The 18,602-nt window shown below is 44.9% G+C and overlaps 2 protein-coding genes across 2 annotated transcripts; one reads left to right on the forward strand and one right to left on the reverse strand.

Moving 5' to 3' along the window:
* The first annotated feature begins 411 nt into the window (after positions 1-411).
* On the forward strand, positions 412-8,252 carry DRC8 (dynein regulatory complex subunit 8). Its single transcript, XM_078616550.1, has 7 exons — positions 412-829; positions 1,812-1,896; positions 3,181-3,253; positions 4,212-4,291; positions 4,640-4,682; positions 6,879-6,945; positions 7,761-8,252. Exons 1-7 carry the CDS (start codon positions 805-807, stop codon positions 7,874-7,876), a joined length of 489 nt encoding a protein of 162 aa, XP_078472676.1. The 5' UTR covers positions 412-804; the 3' UTR covers positions 7,877-8,252.
* A 3,049-nt stretch (positions 8,253-11,301) lies between these two features.
* LOC144734392 (claudin-4-like) lies at positions 11,302-17,058 on the reverse strand. The gene is made up of 3 exons (XM_078616549.1): positions 16,289-17,058; positions 12,701-12,914; positions 11,302-12,189 (listed from the first exon to the last, which is right to left on the reverse strand). The coding sequence occupies exons 1-3, from the start codon at positions 16,421-16,423 to the stop codon at positions 11,897-11,899; spliced, it is 642 nt and encodes a 213-aa protein (XP_078472675.1). The 5' UTR covers positions 16,424-17,058; the 3' UTR covers positions 11,302-11,896.
* Positions 17,059-18,602: the final 1,544 nt, after the last annotated feature.

The raw sequence follows: 18,602 nt of genomic DNA on the forward strand, positions 1-18,602 counted from the left end.
TATTTTATTTCTATTATTATCTCTATTATTTTTATTTACTTTTATTTACCTACGTGACTTTACCGAAAAAACCTAAGAGTATGAATACAGCGCCAGTATATTTTTTAATGATATAAAACAAACGATGTAGTTATACTGCGCTGGCAATGGTGTACACGCGCACGTAGCAAAACAACTCGACGCGTTTTTGACGAATGTGTCGCGTTGTTTAAATGTTGCGCCTTAAAGTAACATTAAGGGACTGCGGTAATTTCATCGCTGCTCGGGTTGGCTGTGGGGCTGTGAATCGCCGTGGCCTCTTGAGCAGGCGGAGCCGCCCTGCCGATTGGTTGCACGGCACGCGGCAAGGAGCCAATCAGAGCGCGTAACCGGGACGCTGTTGGTGGTTGTCTAGCAACGAGGGAGAGCGACAGAGGAGAGAGTAACAGGGAGAGAGCGACAGGGAGAGTGCAACGAGGGAGAGAGCGACAAGGGAGAGTGACAGGAGAGCGACAGAGGAGAGTAACAGGGAGAGAGTAACGAGGGAGAGAGTGACAGGGGGGGAGTAACAGGGAGAGTGCAACGAGGGAGAGAGTGACAGGGGGAGAGTAACAGTGTGGGGACTGAGGGCTGGGGGAGAGGAGGGGCGACATCGTCAGTGTGGGGACTGAGGGCTGGGGGGGGGTTGAGGAAGAGGAGGGACAGCAGAATCTGAAGCAGCAACAGACGACGACGAGGAGATAGGGGAGTGGAGGATAAACGCGGAAGATCATCGTCATCTTTATTATCATCGTCATCTTCTTCATCATCGTCAGCGTCACCGAGATGTCTGAACAGAAGGAGAACGCAGGTGAATAACGGCCGCTTGTCGTCGATGCGGGCATCAAACCTCGGGGCTGTGTCGATTAATCGATAACGATCGAATGGTGGCGTGGAAACAAGTGATGATTACGCGCGTCATGGAGACCTGATGGTTAGAGATGTAAAACCTGGGGCCCTTCTCCACCGCGATACATCGCAACGACTCCGAGTCAATTCTAGATTTGAAGTTTTCGTGACTGCAAGGATTCATACGTTTTGGGTTTTTTGGTAAAGTCACGTAGGTGAAAGATTAAAATAAATTAAATCACGACGTTGCGCCCGAAACGTCGTGATTTAATTTCTTTTAATTGTTTACCTACGTGACTTTACCGAAAAAACCGAAGAGTACGATGAAGAAAATGTTGTTTTTATTTATCAACTCGAGCTGTGTATGGAGGAGCCCTCCCTGTCTGTCTCTTTCAGAAGCGACCTGCCCACAACTGATAGCTCATACGACCACGTGGAGAACAACTAGTTCATAATCAACGTGTTTGGGTTAGATCGCGTTATTTATAAATGTGTCGTAACCCTCCACCACCCGACACGGCCAATCAGCAAAAAAGTGTCACGTTGACAAAAGACAAAATAAAATTTGATTTAAAGTTTTCGTGACTGCAGGGATTTATGGTTCTTTCGGTAAAGTCACGTAGAAGGAAAATAATAAAATAATATAAATATAAAACAAAAAAATGCTCACGACGTTTCGACTGCAACACAAGCAATCATCAGGTGGAATTAGACGGTGCAAAGTATGTATTTTTGTGTGGTTAATACACGCGCAGTATCAATCAAGGAAGCCACTGCGATTCGAACCACGGCAAGCAGTTAACGCGCTACCGCTAGGCCACGTCGCCACCCAAATGGCACCACAATCAGAGACCATGGGCATTTAGGGCTTCAGCGAGTGTGTTGACGACATGTAATTCCATTCTTGCGAGGTTGATTTCCATTCCCCGTGTTTGCTGTTGTAGAGACCATGGTGGCGGACATCCACAAGAGAGTTACTGAAGCTTTTGACGTGTTTGACCACGAGGGTAACAAGACGGTCGATGTGAGGTCAGCTCTTCTCGATTTATTTAAATACCATATCCACACTGTTCCCTCTCGGCCTTGCGTACACAACTTTAAACTCGATACATTGAGCATCGCTGGAGAAATTGGGACTTGGTGACTTGATCCATCCATGATGATTTCATGTTTCTCTTTTCCACGATTTTCCCAACCCAATGAATGCATTTTGGCTGCTTTGATAATTCTATTTTTTCAGAAGATAATCTTTCGCTACAATTATAGAGTTACATCTCAGCCAGTTTCTGCATGAGCAATTGTTGAATTGTAATTGCAAAAAGCTAAATACAGGGTGAGTTACTGTAATGAATACTTTAACATATTTGGTATTCACGCCATACGTATTGTATAAGGCTATCCCTATGGTGGGATGATAGAATCAACATCACGCGCTTAGAGTATTTGGCTGCTATAAATTTCCACGTGATAATCCACTTCGTTGTGGCCAGGTCACTTCTTAAAAAGAGCTACACAGCTCCGTGGGTCTTACCTGGTAAAATAAAAAACTTTTTTTTAGTTTTCACAGACGAGTATAGTCTGCCAGTAGAGGCTGGGTTTCCTCACTTGTTTTACTCTGTTAATTAATTTACGGGTAATTTTTATTAATTGACCGTGAAGCTGACACCCACACGTGTCCAACACTTTTGTCAAATACCGTCGCGGAGTGTTTGTCAACCGACTGTGACTTGGACGGCAAATATTTTACGGTTAATCAGGGTAGCTGCTGGATTCAACTGCAACAAACCATGTCAACGCTACCACGAGGCCATGTTTGCACACAGCTCAGATATGTCACTCGCGAGGCATTCTCGCACTCATTACACACAAAAAGTTCATCCCACAAATGAACCATAATACCTTTCTGATCTCGTTAAGGAGCATAAACCATCAAGAAAACTCCGGCTATTCTCGCAGCAGTGGCTTTTGGCTCACTGTGGAACAAAGAGGGCCACCGCATCGCGCGCGTTCAGATGCGCTTCTACGGCCGTCTGGAACGCTCTTCTGATATTAGGAAGCCCCTGGAGCTATGCACTTTTAAACCTAGATTAAAAGTCATTTTTTTGGAACTGCTTTTTGTGTTTAGTTTGTTGTCTTTCGCCCACAACTCTGATTAGCACGGTTGGCTACGTACGGTGCGAAATAAATTCAACATACATACGTACAGTTCTGTACTGCGCTGTCCGGTAACTAATTTTCAAAGTAGTAATGCTCCACCTGAAGAGCTGCATGCCACAGAGTCAGTGTGGAGACTAACACGTGGGTTTACCACAGGGAAATTGGCACCATCATCAGATCTTTGGGATGCTGTCCTACAGAAGGTGAAATCCATGATGTTCTGGCAGAGGTGAGTAATAGTTGTCCTGAATACTATTTATAAGACGTATACAGTATATATATACTCAGCTTAAAATGTATTGGTCTTAAACTGCAATTGATACACATTTTTAGTTGTATAGTAATATTCAGGTGGAGTACTAAGGTTGACGTCAGTATTACACAATAAATCTAATCTGCCCTGGAAAGGGCGCTATGTAAATCCTAAATAGAATAGCATTTATGAAACCTGGCATTTGAGGGTAGGCTTCTGGTCATGCCAGAGAGCCATCCTCCTTGCCTTCTGGAAATCACAAATGGAATAACTAAAGCACTCGACTCGCCTCTCCGTGGAATATCTGCGTGAACGCAATTAAATTTGGGCTCTATGGAGAAGCAACATGCAACTTCTCTGCAGGCGGTTGATAACAGTGAATAAAAAAGTGGACGATGTCGCATCCCCATACCTGTCAACCCTTATCAGTGTCTACCTTATTACAGAGCAATTCAGACATTATTGATCACCCCGCGCCCTTACAAATTTCAACGTTCATCCTACAAAGTCCCATCACAAGGGAGAAACACAAACAAACAGACAAAAACATGTTTGCCCATATTGAAACGGCTGTATGCCGTATGGACCTGAAAACTCAATTTCCTTGTGCAAGAATATGTGTAAACCTGTGTGGGTTGACAGGTATGCATCTCCCATTTCCTGCAAATTTGTCTCTCAGCTGCGAGGTCGACCACCCTCGTCTCAGGCACGACTGGACTTAACTTCAATTGTTTGAACACAGTACATAGTTGACAAAGGCAATGATGCAAACAAATACTTATATAAATAGTAGATTTATGTTAACATCTGCACAAGTACTTGTCAATAAATTTTCGTCAATAACCTTGGTGTTCTTCACCAGTTCCTTCGCAGTGTTGATGACCGTTCCATCGCATGCGATGAAGGTTCTTGTTTTTTCCAAATGTCGCCACAGATCGAGGAGGAGGAACCTACAGGCTACATTAGGTTGGAGAAATTCCTTCCGATGATCACTAAAGTGTTGATGGAGAGAAGGTAGAGATGCTCCACTGTGTTTAAAGTTTCATTTAAGTGGTGGTACGTCTTCAAAGAACGTTAGTGAATTTCAACTCACGTGCTATATCATTACTGGCGAAACGTTGTACTCAGATTGTAAATGTTGTAGCTTGGCTCTCCAACACACCGGTGTGCTGTACTAGAAACGAATTGGCATGTTCTGTTTACGTGACAAACCTTACTAATTGGCTGTGTCGGGTGGTGGCGGGTTTAATTACACATTTATATTTAGGCGATCTAACCCAAAAAAATCTGTATTATGGATGATATTGGTCGCGAAATCCTATGTGTTAAACAAATACCGCATTTTCTCTTGTCTGTGTGCAGGTACCGATCAATCCCGGAGGATGCTATTCTGCGTGCTTTCCAGGCAAGCGAATGTAATCGGTTATTTAGAAAATAATTTGGAAAAGCAAAACATAACCTAAACAACTAAATGCGTTTGTACTGTAAATGCACACCGAGGCCGTGTCCCAGATTGTTGCACATTTGTACGGCTGTGAGTTGAACACTTCAATAAGATATAATAATATTAGTAACTTATATACACAATGAGTAAAAATTTTGACTTAAAACTTTCGTGACTAGAGGAATTCATATTATTTGGTTCTTTCGGTAAAGTCACGTAGATAGAAAAAAAAAGTTAATAAAATAAAAACTACGACGTTTCGATCACAACACAAGCTATCGTCATCAGGAGGAAAAGGGGGAGGGCCCATGTATGTGCGTTTGAACTTCTTTCGCACAATGAAGCATCGGTACGGCACTTGCATGCTTAAGCCAAGGAGATCAGGGCACGTTCAGAATGAATTAATCGCAGGCAGTTTGTTTGCAGTGGCGGCAACTGTGAAGTTAATGCATAGGGTTATTTTTTTGTGTGGTTAATATCTTGTTGAAATCTGATTGGTCGTTTCTGTGAGGTCATGCCACTGATACAAGCAGCTGGGTCAGGTGATACGGTTTATTTTATACTTTGCTTGATTTTTATTCTGAATTCCTGGAGCTGATTCCGATGATGTTTAATGCAGTATACATTTAAATGTGATTTAATTGCTCAATGTGGTTGTGAGAATTGTTCTACTTCCCAGTGAGCTAAAACAATATGTTGTGCCTTAAACGCTGGTACATCATGCGACGGTTTAATGTGTTTGCCTGTCTGGTGGTGGAGAGTTTAATGTGGTCAGATCGATATGTGGCCGAACTAAAAAATCTATTGCGAATCACAGCAGCGGAAGGACGCGTTCCTTTGCACTCCACATAGGGGGCGAGGAGTGTGGATGGGTGTCAAGTTGCATTTCCTGCATGAAATATTTGCTGAACATTCGTGGCGAGACGACACAGACACCTTCCATAGCTTGCTGATCTCGTCAAGGCGCATAAACCATAAACCATCAAACAAACTCCGGTCATCCTCACAGCGGATTTTGGCTAGCTATCAACAAAGACAGTCACTGCATCGCGCGTGTTCAGATGCACTTTGGTGGCCGTCTAGAACGCTCTTCCTTACGATATTAGGAAGCCCCTGGAGCTATCCACTTTTCAATGTAGATTGAAAACTCATTTCTTTAGCACTGCGTTTTGTGTTTCGTTTGTTATCCTTTCCCTATACCTCCGATTAGCACGGTTGGCTACATGCGTTGCGTTAGACGTCCAACATACATACACACAAAGGCTTCGCGTACACTTCACATCGCACGTTTGAAAGTTAGCATGAACGTTTTAAACTGATTTGGTCAAGTTGCTGGTGTAGTGGAGGTTGCAGGAGGTGGGACTCGGTCCTGTACACGAATATAAGGCGAGACATCAGAGTGGTGCGATACTTGCACTGGTGTTCACCAAGGTTTTACAGAGACTCCGCTACTTATGAACAAGTTAGGTTCCACAGGTCTGTTCGTAAGTCGATTTGTTCGTAAGTCCAACTTTACTCCTGTCGATTCCAAACACGTTGTACGGCGTGTACACTAAACACGAGGAATGGCTTTAAAAGTTGTAAAATGTCATGTAGATGTAAATGCCACCACCGCCATCGATTGCGCAGCGGTTGAACTTACGATTCTCGGTCCGAACAGGCAATTGGACATATGGACAGATCTATTTAAGGCCTCGACACAGAGGCGTTGTTTCTCTGTGTGCCTATGTGTGTGTCTCTCTCTGTGTGTCTCTGTGTTATCTCTCTCTGCGTGTGTGTCTGTCTATGTGTCTCCGGCTCTGTATTTTATCTCTCTCTTAAATTGATCAATCTTTGGAAGGACGTAATGAACCAGGTAGGGTGTTGACTGTTATGTTAGCCGACTATTTATATTGTATTGCATTATATTTCTAAGTTTACTAGGTTTGTTTTCTCTTTCATTTGTACCTGATGATGATTGCTTGTGTTGCAATTTATTATTTTCTCTTTCTACGTGACTTTACCGAAAGAACCAAAGAGTACGGACAGGTTTGTTCGTATCTCTGAAAGTTCGTAAGTCGAATGTTTGTAGGTAGAGGAGTCCCTGTACAGGACTTTGTCTCCCTTGTCCTTTTAACGTCGTGCTCAACGATGCATTCTGGGTGGCATGTGTGCTAGGTGCTGGACAGTGAGGGCAAGGGGTACCTGGATCCTGAGGAGCTCACCCGGTACATGACGGAGGAAGGTAGGCTCACGCGATAGCGTTGCTTCACCCTGAGGTTTCTGGTCAGAAAGTCACCTTCAAGTGTTGAGAGTCACGTGACATTTTTAGTTGGGCTCAATCGAAGACCTCATTCGATCAGTTTCTGGTCCTAAAAAGGGCCCTTTTTTGTATTTTGTTCAACGGGGTAAGAACTCAAGAAATAACTGGGAGTTATTTGTAAGAGCAACCTGGGGTATTGGTCTGCCACTAGGGGGGGGCTATGGTTTCTGTCTATAATTCCAAATTAGTAATTTGAAGTGTAATTCTTAGCAAATTTGGCACACAAAGGCCTACTCTTGCGAATAAATGACGTCAGTGGTTCTTAAACTTCCATGGCGAACTAGACAGCATCATCACGGTCATTTCACCGGCAGTCATCAACACAAAGCCTGCTCTACTGACCATATCTGGATTTGAATTAACGATGTCCATTTTGTCTAAATGCACACTCTGTGTGTTTGCAGTCTGCACGTGGCCACATAATCTCTGCCCACTCGGGCATGTTGTGCCCGTGCAACTACAAGCTACCGGCACAAAATCATTTCATTTGTGTCGTTTTGAGGACAAACTCCGCATGCGGCTACGCGTCCTGAAACACATCCCCAGAGCACAGAGTGTGCAGCACCCATTATTTTATCGGTTACATCCCTGATTGATTGAATTAGAGAGGCATATGCTTTTGCAAACGTTGCTCAAGTACGCCAGTCTCCCCTGAATCGTGCATCTTTCACACCTCACCCCCCACCCCCTGCTGCTCCCCAGGACAAAACATGAATTGTCTGCTGCCTCTTGTGCAGGAGAGCCGTTCACTCAGGAGGAGATGGAGGAGATGCTCTCTGCTGCAGTGGACCCAGACAAGAACCTTGTGTTTTACAAGGACCATGTCTCCATGATGGCAGTGGAAGAAAATTAAATGTCCGCATTTAGTGCTGCTCCTGATGAGATTTCACCTTTGCCGTTTTGTTCTTGTGTACGAATGTACGCTGAGCTTCTTTCGTGCCATATGTAACCAACTGTGCTAATCGGAGGTGCGGGAGGATAACAAACTAAACACCAAAAGCAGTTATGAAGAAAGAGTTGTTAATCTCGATTTTTTTAAGTATGTATTAAACAAAGTGTGTAAAGTGGTGGATAATTTGATGCGTTTGACTGCTTTGCTATCTGAAAACTGAATTATAAAACAACGATAAGGTACTAAAGCCCACAAGGTTTATTGTAGTTTATTCTTAGGCACGGCAATGAAAAGTTGAATAAATAATAATAAAAAAGTTATCTGTAATTAATTCAAACGTTCGTACAATGCTGTTTTCTGCAGTGCTTATTATTAATCATAGGTGTGGAATGCGGGGAGCTCATTTTACAAGTGGAATTTTGCACGTCCAGATTTAATCGCTCAAGAACACATAAGGAAGAAGTTGCTGCAGGTTCCTTGTTTGATCGTGGGACACATTTCCTGCGCCTCCGATGAGCACGGTTGGCTACATGCGGTGCGAAAGAAGTTCAACGTACATACAGATATTTACAGATCGGGCCACGTATGCAGGTTTTGTGTTGACTACCGCCAGTGTGATGACTGTGGTAATGCTGCCTACTTCGCATTGGAAGTTTAAGAACCACTGACGTCATTTATTCGCAAGAGTAGGCCATTGTGTGCCAAATTTGCTAAGAATTACACTGCAAATCACTAGTTTGGAATTATAGATTGAAACCATAGACCCCCTAGTGGCAGACCAATACCCCAGGTCACTTATAAATAACTCCACGTGTTTCTTGAGTTCTTACCCTGTTAAACAAAATACATTTCAAACGTGAGCCTAATGTAACATGTAGCAATGCTTTCTAACTCTACATTTGAATATACAAACAATATATAATTATGAAAAAGTATATGTTTTCCAATTTCACTGCGATTGACTTTTACATACACAAGTTCAATATTTTTACCGTAAGTTACAAAATTACCCGCGGAGACAAAAGCAACGTTTGTGCCATCCCTTTACAGTATGTTTCCATATCTCTTATTTAAGCATCTCGATTTGCAATTGTCTGCTTTGTGTTTGCACGCTGTGCAGGAACGTTCTTGTGGGCCCATGCTAGGCTCCGACGCACAAGGGGAGCGTTTAGCGCGTTCACTTTATTGCTCTCAGCGGATTTAAAAAAAACTCTGCTGAGTGACGAAAGATAGGGGGTCAAAACCATGATATTACAATGGGGCGCTTGTGCCACATGTCATCCACACACGCGCAGCGAGGGCAAGCAGAGGAATTCTTCTGCTAAGTCACGGCCTAAATTAATGGGGCCTCGAACAATCATCAACTGTGTGCCGGTTTAAAAAAAATGCTACTAAATATTTTGATAATGTAGCTTTACGTTAAAATAAGCTGAGCGGTAGACAAACCTTTGTGTGAGCGGCGAATGCGCTTGCTGTAATAATCAGATATCGATCAAAGCGACGAGTTAAAGCGATTGAAAAAAATCAAAATACCTATGTATCCATTACATGATTAGGGGTGGAACTAGAGTCACCTCCCTCGGCCCCCAGGTGATTATGTGAACTGTCGGGATTCAGCTCCACGATTAGTTTCAATTACCAATTGTTTTTCGTCTTGTTTTCCAAGCTACGTGTTACAACCCTGAAGCAGAAATTTTCACGAATCGACGCATTGGCTTCACCACGAGCCATTTACCACTCGTCATTTCTACTCGTCAGCGTTTTTCGAGGCTTCTTAACATAAGTTTATATGGGTTTTTAAAATAAACTTTTGTCGGTATTTTGATGTTCCAAAAGCTGCCATTTTCAGGAATAGCGTAGTCAACGTGCAGTGATTACTGGCGGTGGATGTCTGAAGCCCAGCGTTTTGGAGGGGGTTGGGGGATCAGTGTGATCTTGTACGCAGCTTTTCCCCCTAGAGAGTGGCTGGTTTATGACCGTGGAGCAAAGATGCTGAGATACCTGAATGGATTATAAAGCGTTATCTCCCTTGTATTCTTGGGTGGCTTTGGAAACTCCGGTTTTCACCCACGTGCAACAGTCAATAGGGAAAATCCCAATGCTGCACTCACACAAGTGCCGATACCCTGTAAGGTTGCCATTTGTACATAACTATTAAAAAACTATTACATGTAGCCGATGGTAGTGCTATCTTCTCACCCTGCAACATTAATGAAACATTGCTTCATGTTATAATTTTGCTCTCAATTTATAATATTTTCCATGTTGTAGATCACATTCAAATTAAACACAATCCTGGGTAAATACAGGTATCACCATACTCATATTGCGTGTAGGAGTGATGGAAAGTGGAATAAGTCATCCCAACACATGTTCATCTTTTTGACACTTTTATTCATAATGTAAAAACTGGTAAACTACAATAATAATAATGTGTTATTAATACTTTTTTGTAAAATAAAACATTGCATCCCAATGATTGCAATGACACCATCTACAACCCAACCGCTCATCCGCGTAGACTCTTAACACCCTCTGCAAACCTCTCGAGACTAAGACCCTCTCAGTGCGTACCAGTTCGACCCAAATCGACTCCGGCTACGATCCGCGGCTGCTGCTGCACCCGCCAGCGCCCATCTTCAGGGTCTCCGGCCCAAAGACCTGGAAGGACGCTGCCGGTTCACGTTCAGAATCCATCCTTGAGTCTCAGCCAGTTTCGCGACGGACTCTAAACGTTGTTGTTGTCGTTGTTGCTTCAGAGAGTCCACTTCAACGTGTGCTCAATGCGCATTCGTGATGGACTGGACTGATAAGAGTGCACAATATGAAATGTTCTTCCATAATATGTTACTAATTGGCTGTGTCGGGTGGTGGCGGATTTAACAGCACATTTAGATATTTACACGATCAAACCCAACTAAACTGTATTATGGATCATATTGGTCGCGAAAGCCTACGTGTTAAACTCAAATGTTCTTACTTACTCCCAATACCAATCTTAATTTGGAGCTTTCGTGACTGCAGGAATTACTCTTTGGTTCTTTCGGTAAAGTCACGTATAAAGATAAAATAATAAATTAAATAATAGCATACGACGTTTCTATTGCAACACAAGCAATATATACCTGATGATGATTGCTTGTGTTGCAATCAAAACGTCGTATGCTATTATTTAATTTATTATTTTATCTGTATACGTGACTTTACCGAAAGAACCAAAGAGTACTCCCAATACCGTTTACGACTCTGCGAATCTCTCTCCAGTAAGGAGAGATGTAATCAGAATCGTCATGTATACTGGAGGAATCCCATGAGCTATAAAGCAATTTTTCACAGACGTCCAGAGAAAGCAAGACATAAGATTATAGATCATTCGCATTGTTATACATTTATGTCGAACGCTTTATTAAAGGTGTCCAACTAAGTTTGAAAGTGTTATGGTATTGGCTATGTCCGTATGTCCATACTGAAGGGTGGGGGTGCAGTCTGTTAGTTCCTCTCACTGACAGTATCTAACAAAACCACGTGATTATTTTCAACTCGCCCGTTACGCCACTAATAACTTCGCTTGAAGCAGCAGCAGCTCGGTATATATATGTGTATGTCGGTGTTTATATTGAACATGTATGTTGAACGGTGCCAAAGATCCCCAGGGGTTTGATCTCCCACGAAGCTGGAAATCGATCCTCAATCACACCGAGATCTCCCTGTATTTACAATACGCGTCCACTTTCCAGGATCCATTCAGCTTTAAAAAAATAACTCGTAAAAATGAGCAGGGGTAGTGGGAATAAAACGATCACACGCGAGCCATGATACAGCAGCACTATAACTATTAAGTGCAGAGTAACCCTCCCGGCAGTGACACTAACACGTCGTACTAACACGATCCATGGTGTAGCATCACTCGAACTTGAAGCGCAGAGCAACGTGCTAAAGAGGAACGAGAATCAGTGCCGGCTTCTGCGAGGTTCCCGCAGCTCATATGTAGGAGACGCGCTGCTGCCAGCGCGCGTTGGAGGGGGCGGTGGGGTCGCGTTCGTGCGCCTCATCCTGCTGCTGCTGCTCCTGCTGCGCGTACGCCGAGCACAGCAGCAGGGCGCAGCCGCACAGCAGGGCGGCCGACGCGGCCCAGCCCACGTAGATGCTGGAGCCCAACTCGGGCTTCTGGGGCTCCGGGACGAAGGGGTCGAAGAAGTCGCGGACGACGCGCGCGCACACGAAGCCCACGGCGGCGAGGCACAGCGCGCCAGAGAGGCCGAGCGCGCAGCCGCCTGCAACGAGATCGCGGGGCGGCGGTCGTGGTGGGGGGGGGGGGCTCTGAGTGGGGGGGTCTCTGGGTGGGGGGGGGTCTCTGGGTGGGGGGGGGGGCTCTGGGTGGGGCTCTGGGTGGGGGGGGTCTCTGGTGGGGGGGGGGGGCTCTAGGTGGGGGGGGAGTTCTGGGTGGGGGGGGGGCTCTGGGTGGGGGGGGGGAGCTCTGGGTGAGGGGGGAGCTCTGGGTGGTGGGGGGGGGGCTCTGGGTGGGGGGGGAGCTCTGGGTGGTGGTGGGGAGGGCTCTGGGTGGGGGGGGGAAGCTCTGGGTGGTGAGGGGGGAGCTCTGGGTGGTGGGGGGGGGGCTCTGGGTGGTGGTGGGGGCTCTGGGTGGGGTGGGGTGGGGGGGGCTCTGGGTGGGGGGGGGGAGCTCTGGGTGGTGGTGGGGAGGGCTCTGGGTGGGGGGGGAAGCTCTGGGTGGTGAGGGGGGAGCTCTGGGTGGTGGGGGTGCGGGGCTCTGTGCTCGCCTCTCACCTGCGAGCAGCAGGCGCGGCGCCCGGCAGCGGCAGCAGGCTGGCGGCGCGGCGACCGCGACCCCGAGCAGGGCGAGCAGCACGGCGGGGGGCAGCAGGGCGCGCGCCGGCTGCAGGGCGCCGGGGGCCGCGAGCAGCGTGAAGTACTCGGAGCACTGACGGTGGCCGAGCAGCGCGCGCTCCACGCACGTTTGCCACAGCCCCTCGCTGAACACCTGGAGCCACGGGGGGTTGGGGGTTAAGGTATTGATTGGCTTCGTCCGTATGAGAATAGCGGGTGTAGATTAACGTCGAGCTCAGCGATCCATTGGCGGTGGCTTCAGGCGAGGCCGAGCGAGTGGGGGCGATGCCACCGGGGAATGGATGCTCTCAATTCGGCACGATTTAATTTTTTAATTTTTTTTTATTGTTTAGGTATAACCCTGTGAGCCATGTGGTTCTTGACTCGGGTGCAACCGCAACAAACAAAAACATGAACAAGAAACATCTTAAAGTGACTACACGCAACAGAAAAATCCAGGAAAAAACAGCAAAGTCTTCTAGAAAAAAAACACCGTATTTCAACGCTGTGTGCAAAAATCCCATTGGGATGCAAGCCAAACAATAACAACCATAAGACAATTTAGATTAAAGTTATCAGGCTAACTCTGTACTACAACAAACAAACATGGCTAAACCAAAACGTTTTCAAAATCACCAAAATAAAGCTGTTAAAACAATGTAACAGTGATCATAGGAACTGTGATTGGGGCGATCGTTGTCTGAATCAGAATCGTAAAATGTGATTATTGCTGGAGGAATCCGATGAGCCGGAAAGTTATTTTTCACAGATTCTCCAGTAGGGCCAGGGTCAGAACGTTACAACAACAGCAAAAACGACAAAAACTTAAAAACACGATAGGAGTGCAAAGTTGTGGAAATGTAAACAATCACTTAAATATATACACGCAAATAAAACCAAAATATTTTCTTTATCTTACTAGGTAAGGCCCACTGAGCTATTAGCTTCTTTGTCAGCAGCGACCCGACCACAAACGATAGCTCAACGAAGTGGCTTATCACGTGGACATTTAAAGCAGCAAATTAACCTTAAACGATCTCGACGCAGGATGATTATTCTTAATGTGGAGGGAAAAGCCGGTGGACCGTTGTGAGCTGCTCTTCTCTCTGCGATTTCCTTCTACATGTCAACATTCTCTGTCTCCTCTGGAATCTACAGGGTGTGGTGATCCACATGTCCTGTGTGACCCCCAATTAATTGACCCCTAAACATTTTTCTCCCCGTTGCATATTTTTTTTAAATTTAAACCTTACTTTAAAAAATAAAATTGGGGTCACTAGACATCTGGATCACCCTGTACATTGGGTCCTGTTCATCCATAAAATCACTTTTAGCAAATAAATGTGCGCTATGCTTAGCATATTCATCCATCTAATTGGCCTTTAACTATTCCAAGAATTTGTACACGTGACAGAGCCCCCTTGCAGCACAAACGTTTTTGGAAAAACAACAACCTTAAATTTCGATTTAAAGCTTTCGTGACTGCAGGGATTCATATTCTTGGTTCTTTCTGTAAAGTCACGTAGAAGGGAAACAATAAAATAAAAAAACAATAAAATTCTCACGACCTGATGATGATTGCTTGTGTTCCAATCGAAACGTCGTGAGAATTTTATTGTTTTATTTTTGTTATTTTATTATTTCCCTTCTACGTGACGTTACCGAACGAACCAAGAATAACAACAACCTTGTTTCTTCCCTTAACATCGTAAATCTTCCTTCAAAAAATCTCCTGAAGCAGAAGATTAGTGCTGGATACAACCGCATTTGCAAATGCGATGTGTAACTTTCATCCTTACCCGCGTATCGATAGTTTAATCTTAATGTGCAATTGTATTGAGAGACGACTGTGTTGTCTTGGTGTGGTCTGCGACAGCTTTTGCTACCTTGTCCAAGCTTCGGAATTGGTGGACTTATGCAATTTTAACTTATATACTAAAAATATTTGATTTATATTTAGCTACAATTTTCTTGTAGTTTCACACCTCATGATGATTGATTGTGTTGCAATCGAAACGTCGTAAGAATTTTTATAATGTTTTATTTTTATTATTTTATTATTTCCCTTCTACGTGACTTTACCGAAAGAACCAAGAATATATTCTTAGTTTTTTTCGGTAAAGTCACGTATGTAAAAAATTAAAATTAATAAAAGTAAAATAAAAAATAAAATAAAAATCACAACGTTACGGAGCCAACACAAGCTTCCGTCTTCAGGTGGAACCGTCACAGTACGTGCTTTTTATTTTACTTTTATTAATTTTTATTTAAAATTTTTACCTACGTGACTTTACCGAAAAAACCTAAGAATATGAATCCTTGCAGTCACGAAAGCTTCAAATCTAGAACCAAGAATATATTGAGTGCTTTGCTTACTGTCCTATACTTTGCACTGCGATCGTTTTTTTTGTTTATTGTTGTAATTTAATGACTCGCCCCTACTGGACACGTGTGAAAAATACCTTCATCGCTCATCGGATTTCTCCAGGATAATCATTAGAGATTGTGAAAAGGTTCGGATTTGTATTTTTTCCTTAATTTAAGAGTCCCTATCCTTGCACCTGTAGTTAGCAAACTCCACGCGAGTTTGGGGGGCGATATTGCTGCGTTGTACCCTATCAGTGGTGCTTGAGTCCTCAAATGCCTTTGCTACTCAATGTCTGAAATGTTAAGATTTATATAATGTAACTTTTCTCTCACCACGTTCCACTGCGTATCGTTATTGTAAGACAAAAAAATATCAGCAAATCTTCTCAAAATCAAATTTGTTAATCAACTAAACTTTTTCTTTTACCAGGTACGGCCCACTGAGCTAAAAATATATTAGGTGAAAATAAAATAAAATAAAAATAACTACATTCTGTGATGTAGTTATTTTAATTTATTTTCACCTACGTGACTTTACCGAAAGAACCAAAGAGTATGGATCCTTGCAGTCACGAAAACTTCAAATCTAGAATAAAAATATATTGTTCAGAAGCGACCAGGATATCACAAATGATAGCTCAACAAAGTAGCTTGTCACCTGGAAATAGATCGCCGCCAATACTCTAAAAGCGCGTTTCTAACTGTGGAGGGAAACCCCGGAGGACCCGGAGGACCCGGAGAAAAATCCACGCAATCACGGGGAGAACAGGGAGAACACGCAAACTCCAAATATACAGAAGGCGTCAGGGTCGGGCTCGAAACCCACGACCTCCTGTACACCAGGCGAGGTAGTTAACAACTCTCGATGCGAGGAACCCCCCTTGTGAGTGGTAGAGGAGGCAAAACAATCACAAGTTGCAAACAACACAAGCGTATGCAGTGTCTGGTTTGCGTTGGCATGAGCCGAGCTCATGAGCCCCACGGTGTTGAATCGGTGACTTCACATCACGGATTCCAGAGGAAGACTTTGCAACAGTGAGGTCTGGTGACCATACTGCGCTGAGTGAGTGCTGATGATCCCCTCCTGTCGTAGACCCTCACACCTCGTCACACCTCATCATGTCGCTTCGTCACACCTCACCTCGCCACGCCTCGTCTCACCTCGTCCTGCACCAGGTAGGCACCGAGGGTGGCCCGCGAGAGCCAATGCGGAGCAGCCGCGGCCGCAACGGCCAATGCGAGACCAGCGGCCGAGACGCAGAGGGCGGCCAGGGCAAGCGGGGCCGCGTGGCCCATCCTGCTCCTCCTGCAGCACGGCGCCACAGACTCCTCACTCACTCGCTCGCTCGCAGGGCTCACTCACTCGCGGGCAAAGCGAACACAGACTCACATCACGCGGATTTACACAGAGACACACACAGACATTCAGACTCACAGATACAAACAGACACACTCACAGAATTACACGGAAACACACACAGACATACAGACTCACTCACAGAGACAGACACATAATTACACAGAAACACATACAGACTCACACACACAAAGATGCACACATAGAGACAACGGCATCAAACACACAAACTCACTCAGAGAGGCAAAGAGACACAGACTCACATCACACAGACACAGAGACACAGACTCACACAAGAGTACACGGAGACACAGATAACTCACACAGAGACAAACATTCGCAAACAAACGGAGCTCATCACACACGAGGTTTCACCATTTACACATGGAAAATGTGCGCTGAACAAAACAATAAATGTGTGAATATACTGGAACAAATGTAGATTTAAATGTATGTATGTTGCAATTCTTTTGCACCGTACATAGCCAACCGAGCTAATCAGAGGTGCGGAGAAAGGACAACAAACTAAACACAAAAGAGCAGATCTAAAGTGTTCGCCAGAATCCGCTGCTAGCGAGGATGACCCGGAGTTTGCGTGATAGGTTTGTGCTCCTTAACGAGAATTGGAGTGTTCACAGAGTGGTAGATTACCAACGAAATCATCATCATCTCTTTTAACGGTGGCGATATCCATAACCCACACCGCACTGCCGTGGCAGAGAACCTATTGAGGTCATGAGCTGAAATCCCAGTTGGAAGTCGACTCACACACCATCATCCATCCCTCTGGGTCGATAAAAAAGAGTACTGTATAACTTTCGGCAAAGTCACGAGGTGTTGTTATAATAGCCACCGCCATAGGCATGTGGAATTTCCACCATCACTGCCAGCAGATCATAATTCGTATCCCGACCCAATGCTTGAGTTTACAGGGACGCGTGTGAAAGCTGAAATGCATTGCTACGATGCATACTCCTAACGTTAACACTTCCTCTAACCGGTGTACAAATCCTACGGAAGTAATTCTGAGCAAAAAATATCAGTAAGCAAATTAAATCCACTGTGAGCTGACAATAAATGAACTGGGAAAATGAAGTTGCCGACCTCCGCGTGTGGATGTTAGGGTCCATCCTGCATTCACACACGAGTGGTTCTCCAAGAATTTCAGTTTCCTCCCCACGCGCAAAATATTCCTTAACGCCTCAAGTAGGATTATCTTGAGACTCTTCTAGACATCTGTGAAAAAAAGCTTTATAGCTTATCGGATTCCTCCAGTCTAAATACATATTTTGATAATTATTCTAACTTTCCCAGTTAATACATCAAGTCTATCTTTTACATACATTTACCTGAGAGTGAGGCTCGTCTGTGAGGTAGGAACTCATCTGTGAGTAGGAGGCTTCGGTAAAGTCACGTAGGTAAAAAATCAAAATTAATACCTACGTGACTTTACCGAAAACAAACTAAGAATATGAATACTTGCAGTCACGAAAGCTTCAAATCTAGAAGTAGGAGGCTTATCTGAAACTCGCCTGTGAGAGGGAGTGAAACTCGCCTGTGAAGGAGTGACTCACCTGTGAGAGGGAGTGAAGCTCACCTGAGATCCGCCTGTGAGAGTGAGGCTCACCTGTAAGAGAGGGCGTGAAGCTCACCTGAGATCCGCCTGTGAAGGAGTGACTCGCCTGTGAGAGAGGGAGTGAAACTCACCTGAGATCCGCCTGTGAGAGTGAGGCTCACCAGTAAGAGAGGGCGTGAAGCTCACCTGAGATCCGCCTGTGAGAGTGAGGCTCACCTGTAAGAGAGGGCGTGAAGCTCACCTGAGATCCGGCTGTGAGAGTGAGGCTCACCTGTAAGAGAGGGCGTGAAGCTCACCTGAGATCCGCCTGTGAAGGAGTGACTCGCCTGTGAGAGAGGGAGTGAAACTCACCTGAGATCCGCCTGTGAGAGTGAGGCTCACCTGTAAGAGAGGGCGTGAAGCTCACCTGAGATCCGCCTGTGAAGGAGTGAGGCTCACCTGTGAGAGAGGGAGTGAAGCTCACCTGAGATCCGCCTGTGAAGGAGTGAGGCTCACCTGTGAGAGAGGGCGTGAAGCTCACCTGAGATCTGCCTGTGAGAGTG

This window comes from Lampetra planeri, chromosome 51, assembly GCF_965212315.1.
Source record: "Lampetra planeri chromosome 51, kcLamPlan1.2.h2, whole genome shotgun sequence".
NCBI lineage: Eukaryota > Metazoa > Chordata > Hyperoartia > Petromyzontiformes > Petromyzontidae > Lampetra > Lampetra planeri.

Coding starts and splice junctions, on each gene's coding strand:
- DRC8 (XM_078616550.1), top strand. CDS start 805: ATGTCTGAACAGAAGGAGAACGCAG. Junction 3,254..4,211: donor TCCATGATGTTCTGGCAGAG/GTGAGTAATAGT, acceptor ATGTCGCCACAG/ATCGAGGAGGAGGAACCTAC. Junction 4,292..4,639: donor AAAGTGTTGATGGAGAGAAG/GTAGAGATGCTC, acceptor GTCTGTGTGCAG/GTACCGATCAATCCCGGAGG.
- LOC144734392 (XM_078616549.1), bottom strand. CDS start 16,423: ATGGGCCACGCGGCCCCGCTTGCCCTGGCCGCCCTCTGCGTCTCGGCC. Junction 12,915..16,288: donor CCTACCTGGTGCAGGACGAG/GTGAGACGAGGC, acceptor CCGTGGCTCCAG/GTGTTCAGCGAGGGGCTGTG. Junction 12,190..12,700: donor GCCGCGCCTGCTGCTCGCAG/GTGAGAGGCGAG, acceptor ATCTCGTTGCAG/GCGGCTGCGCGCTCGGCCTC.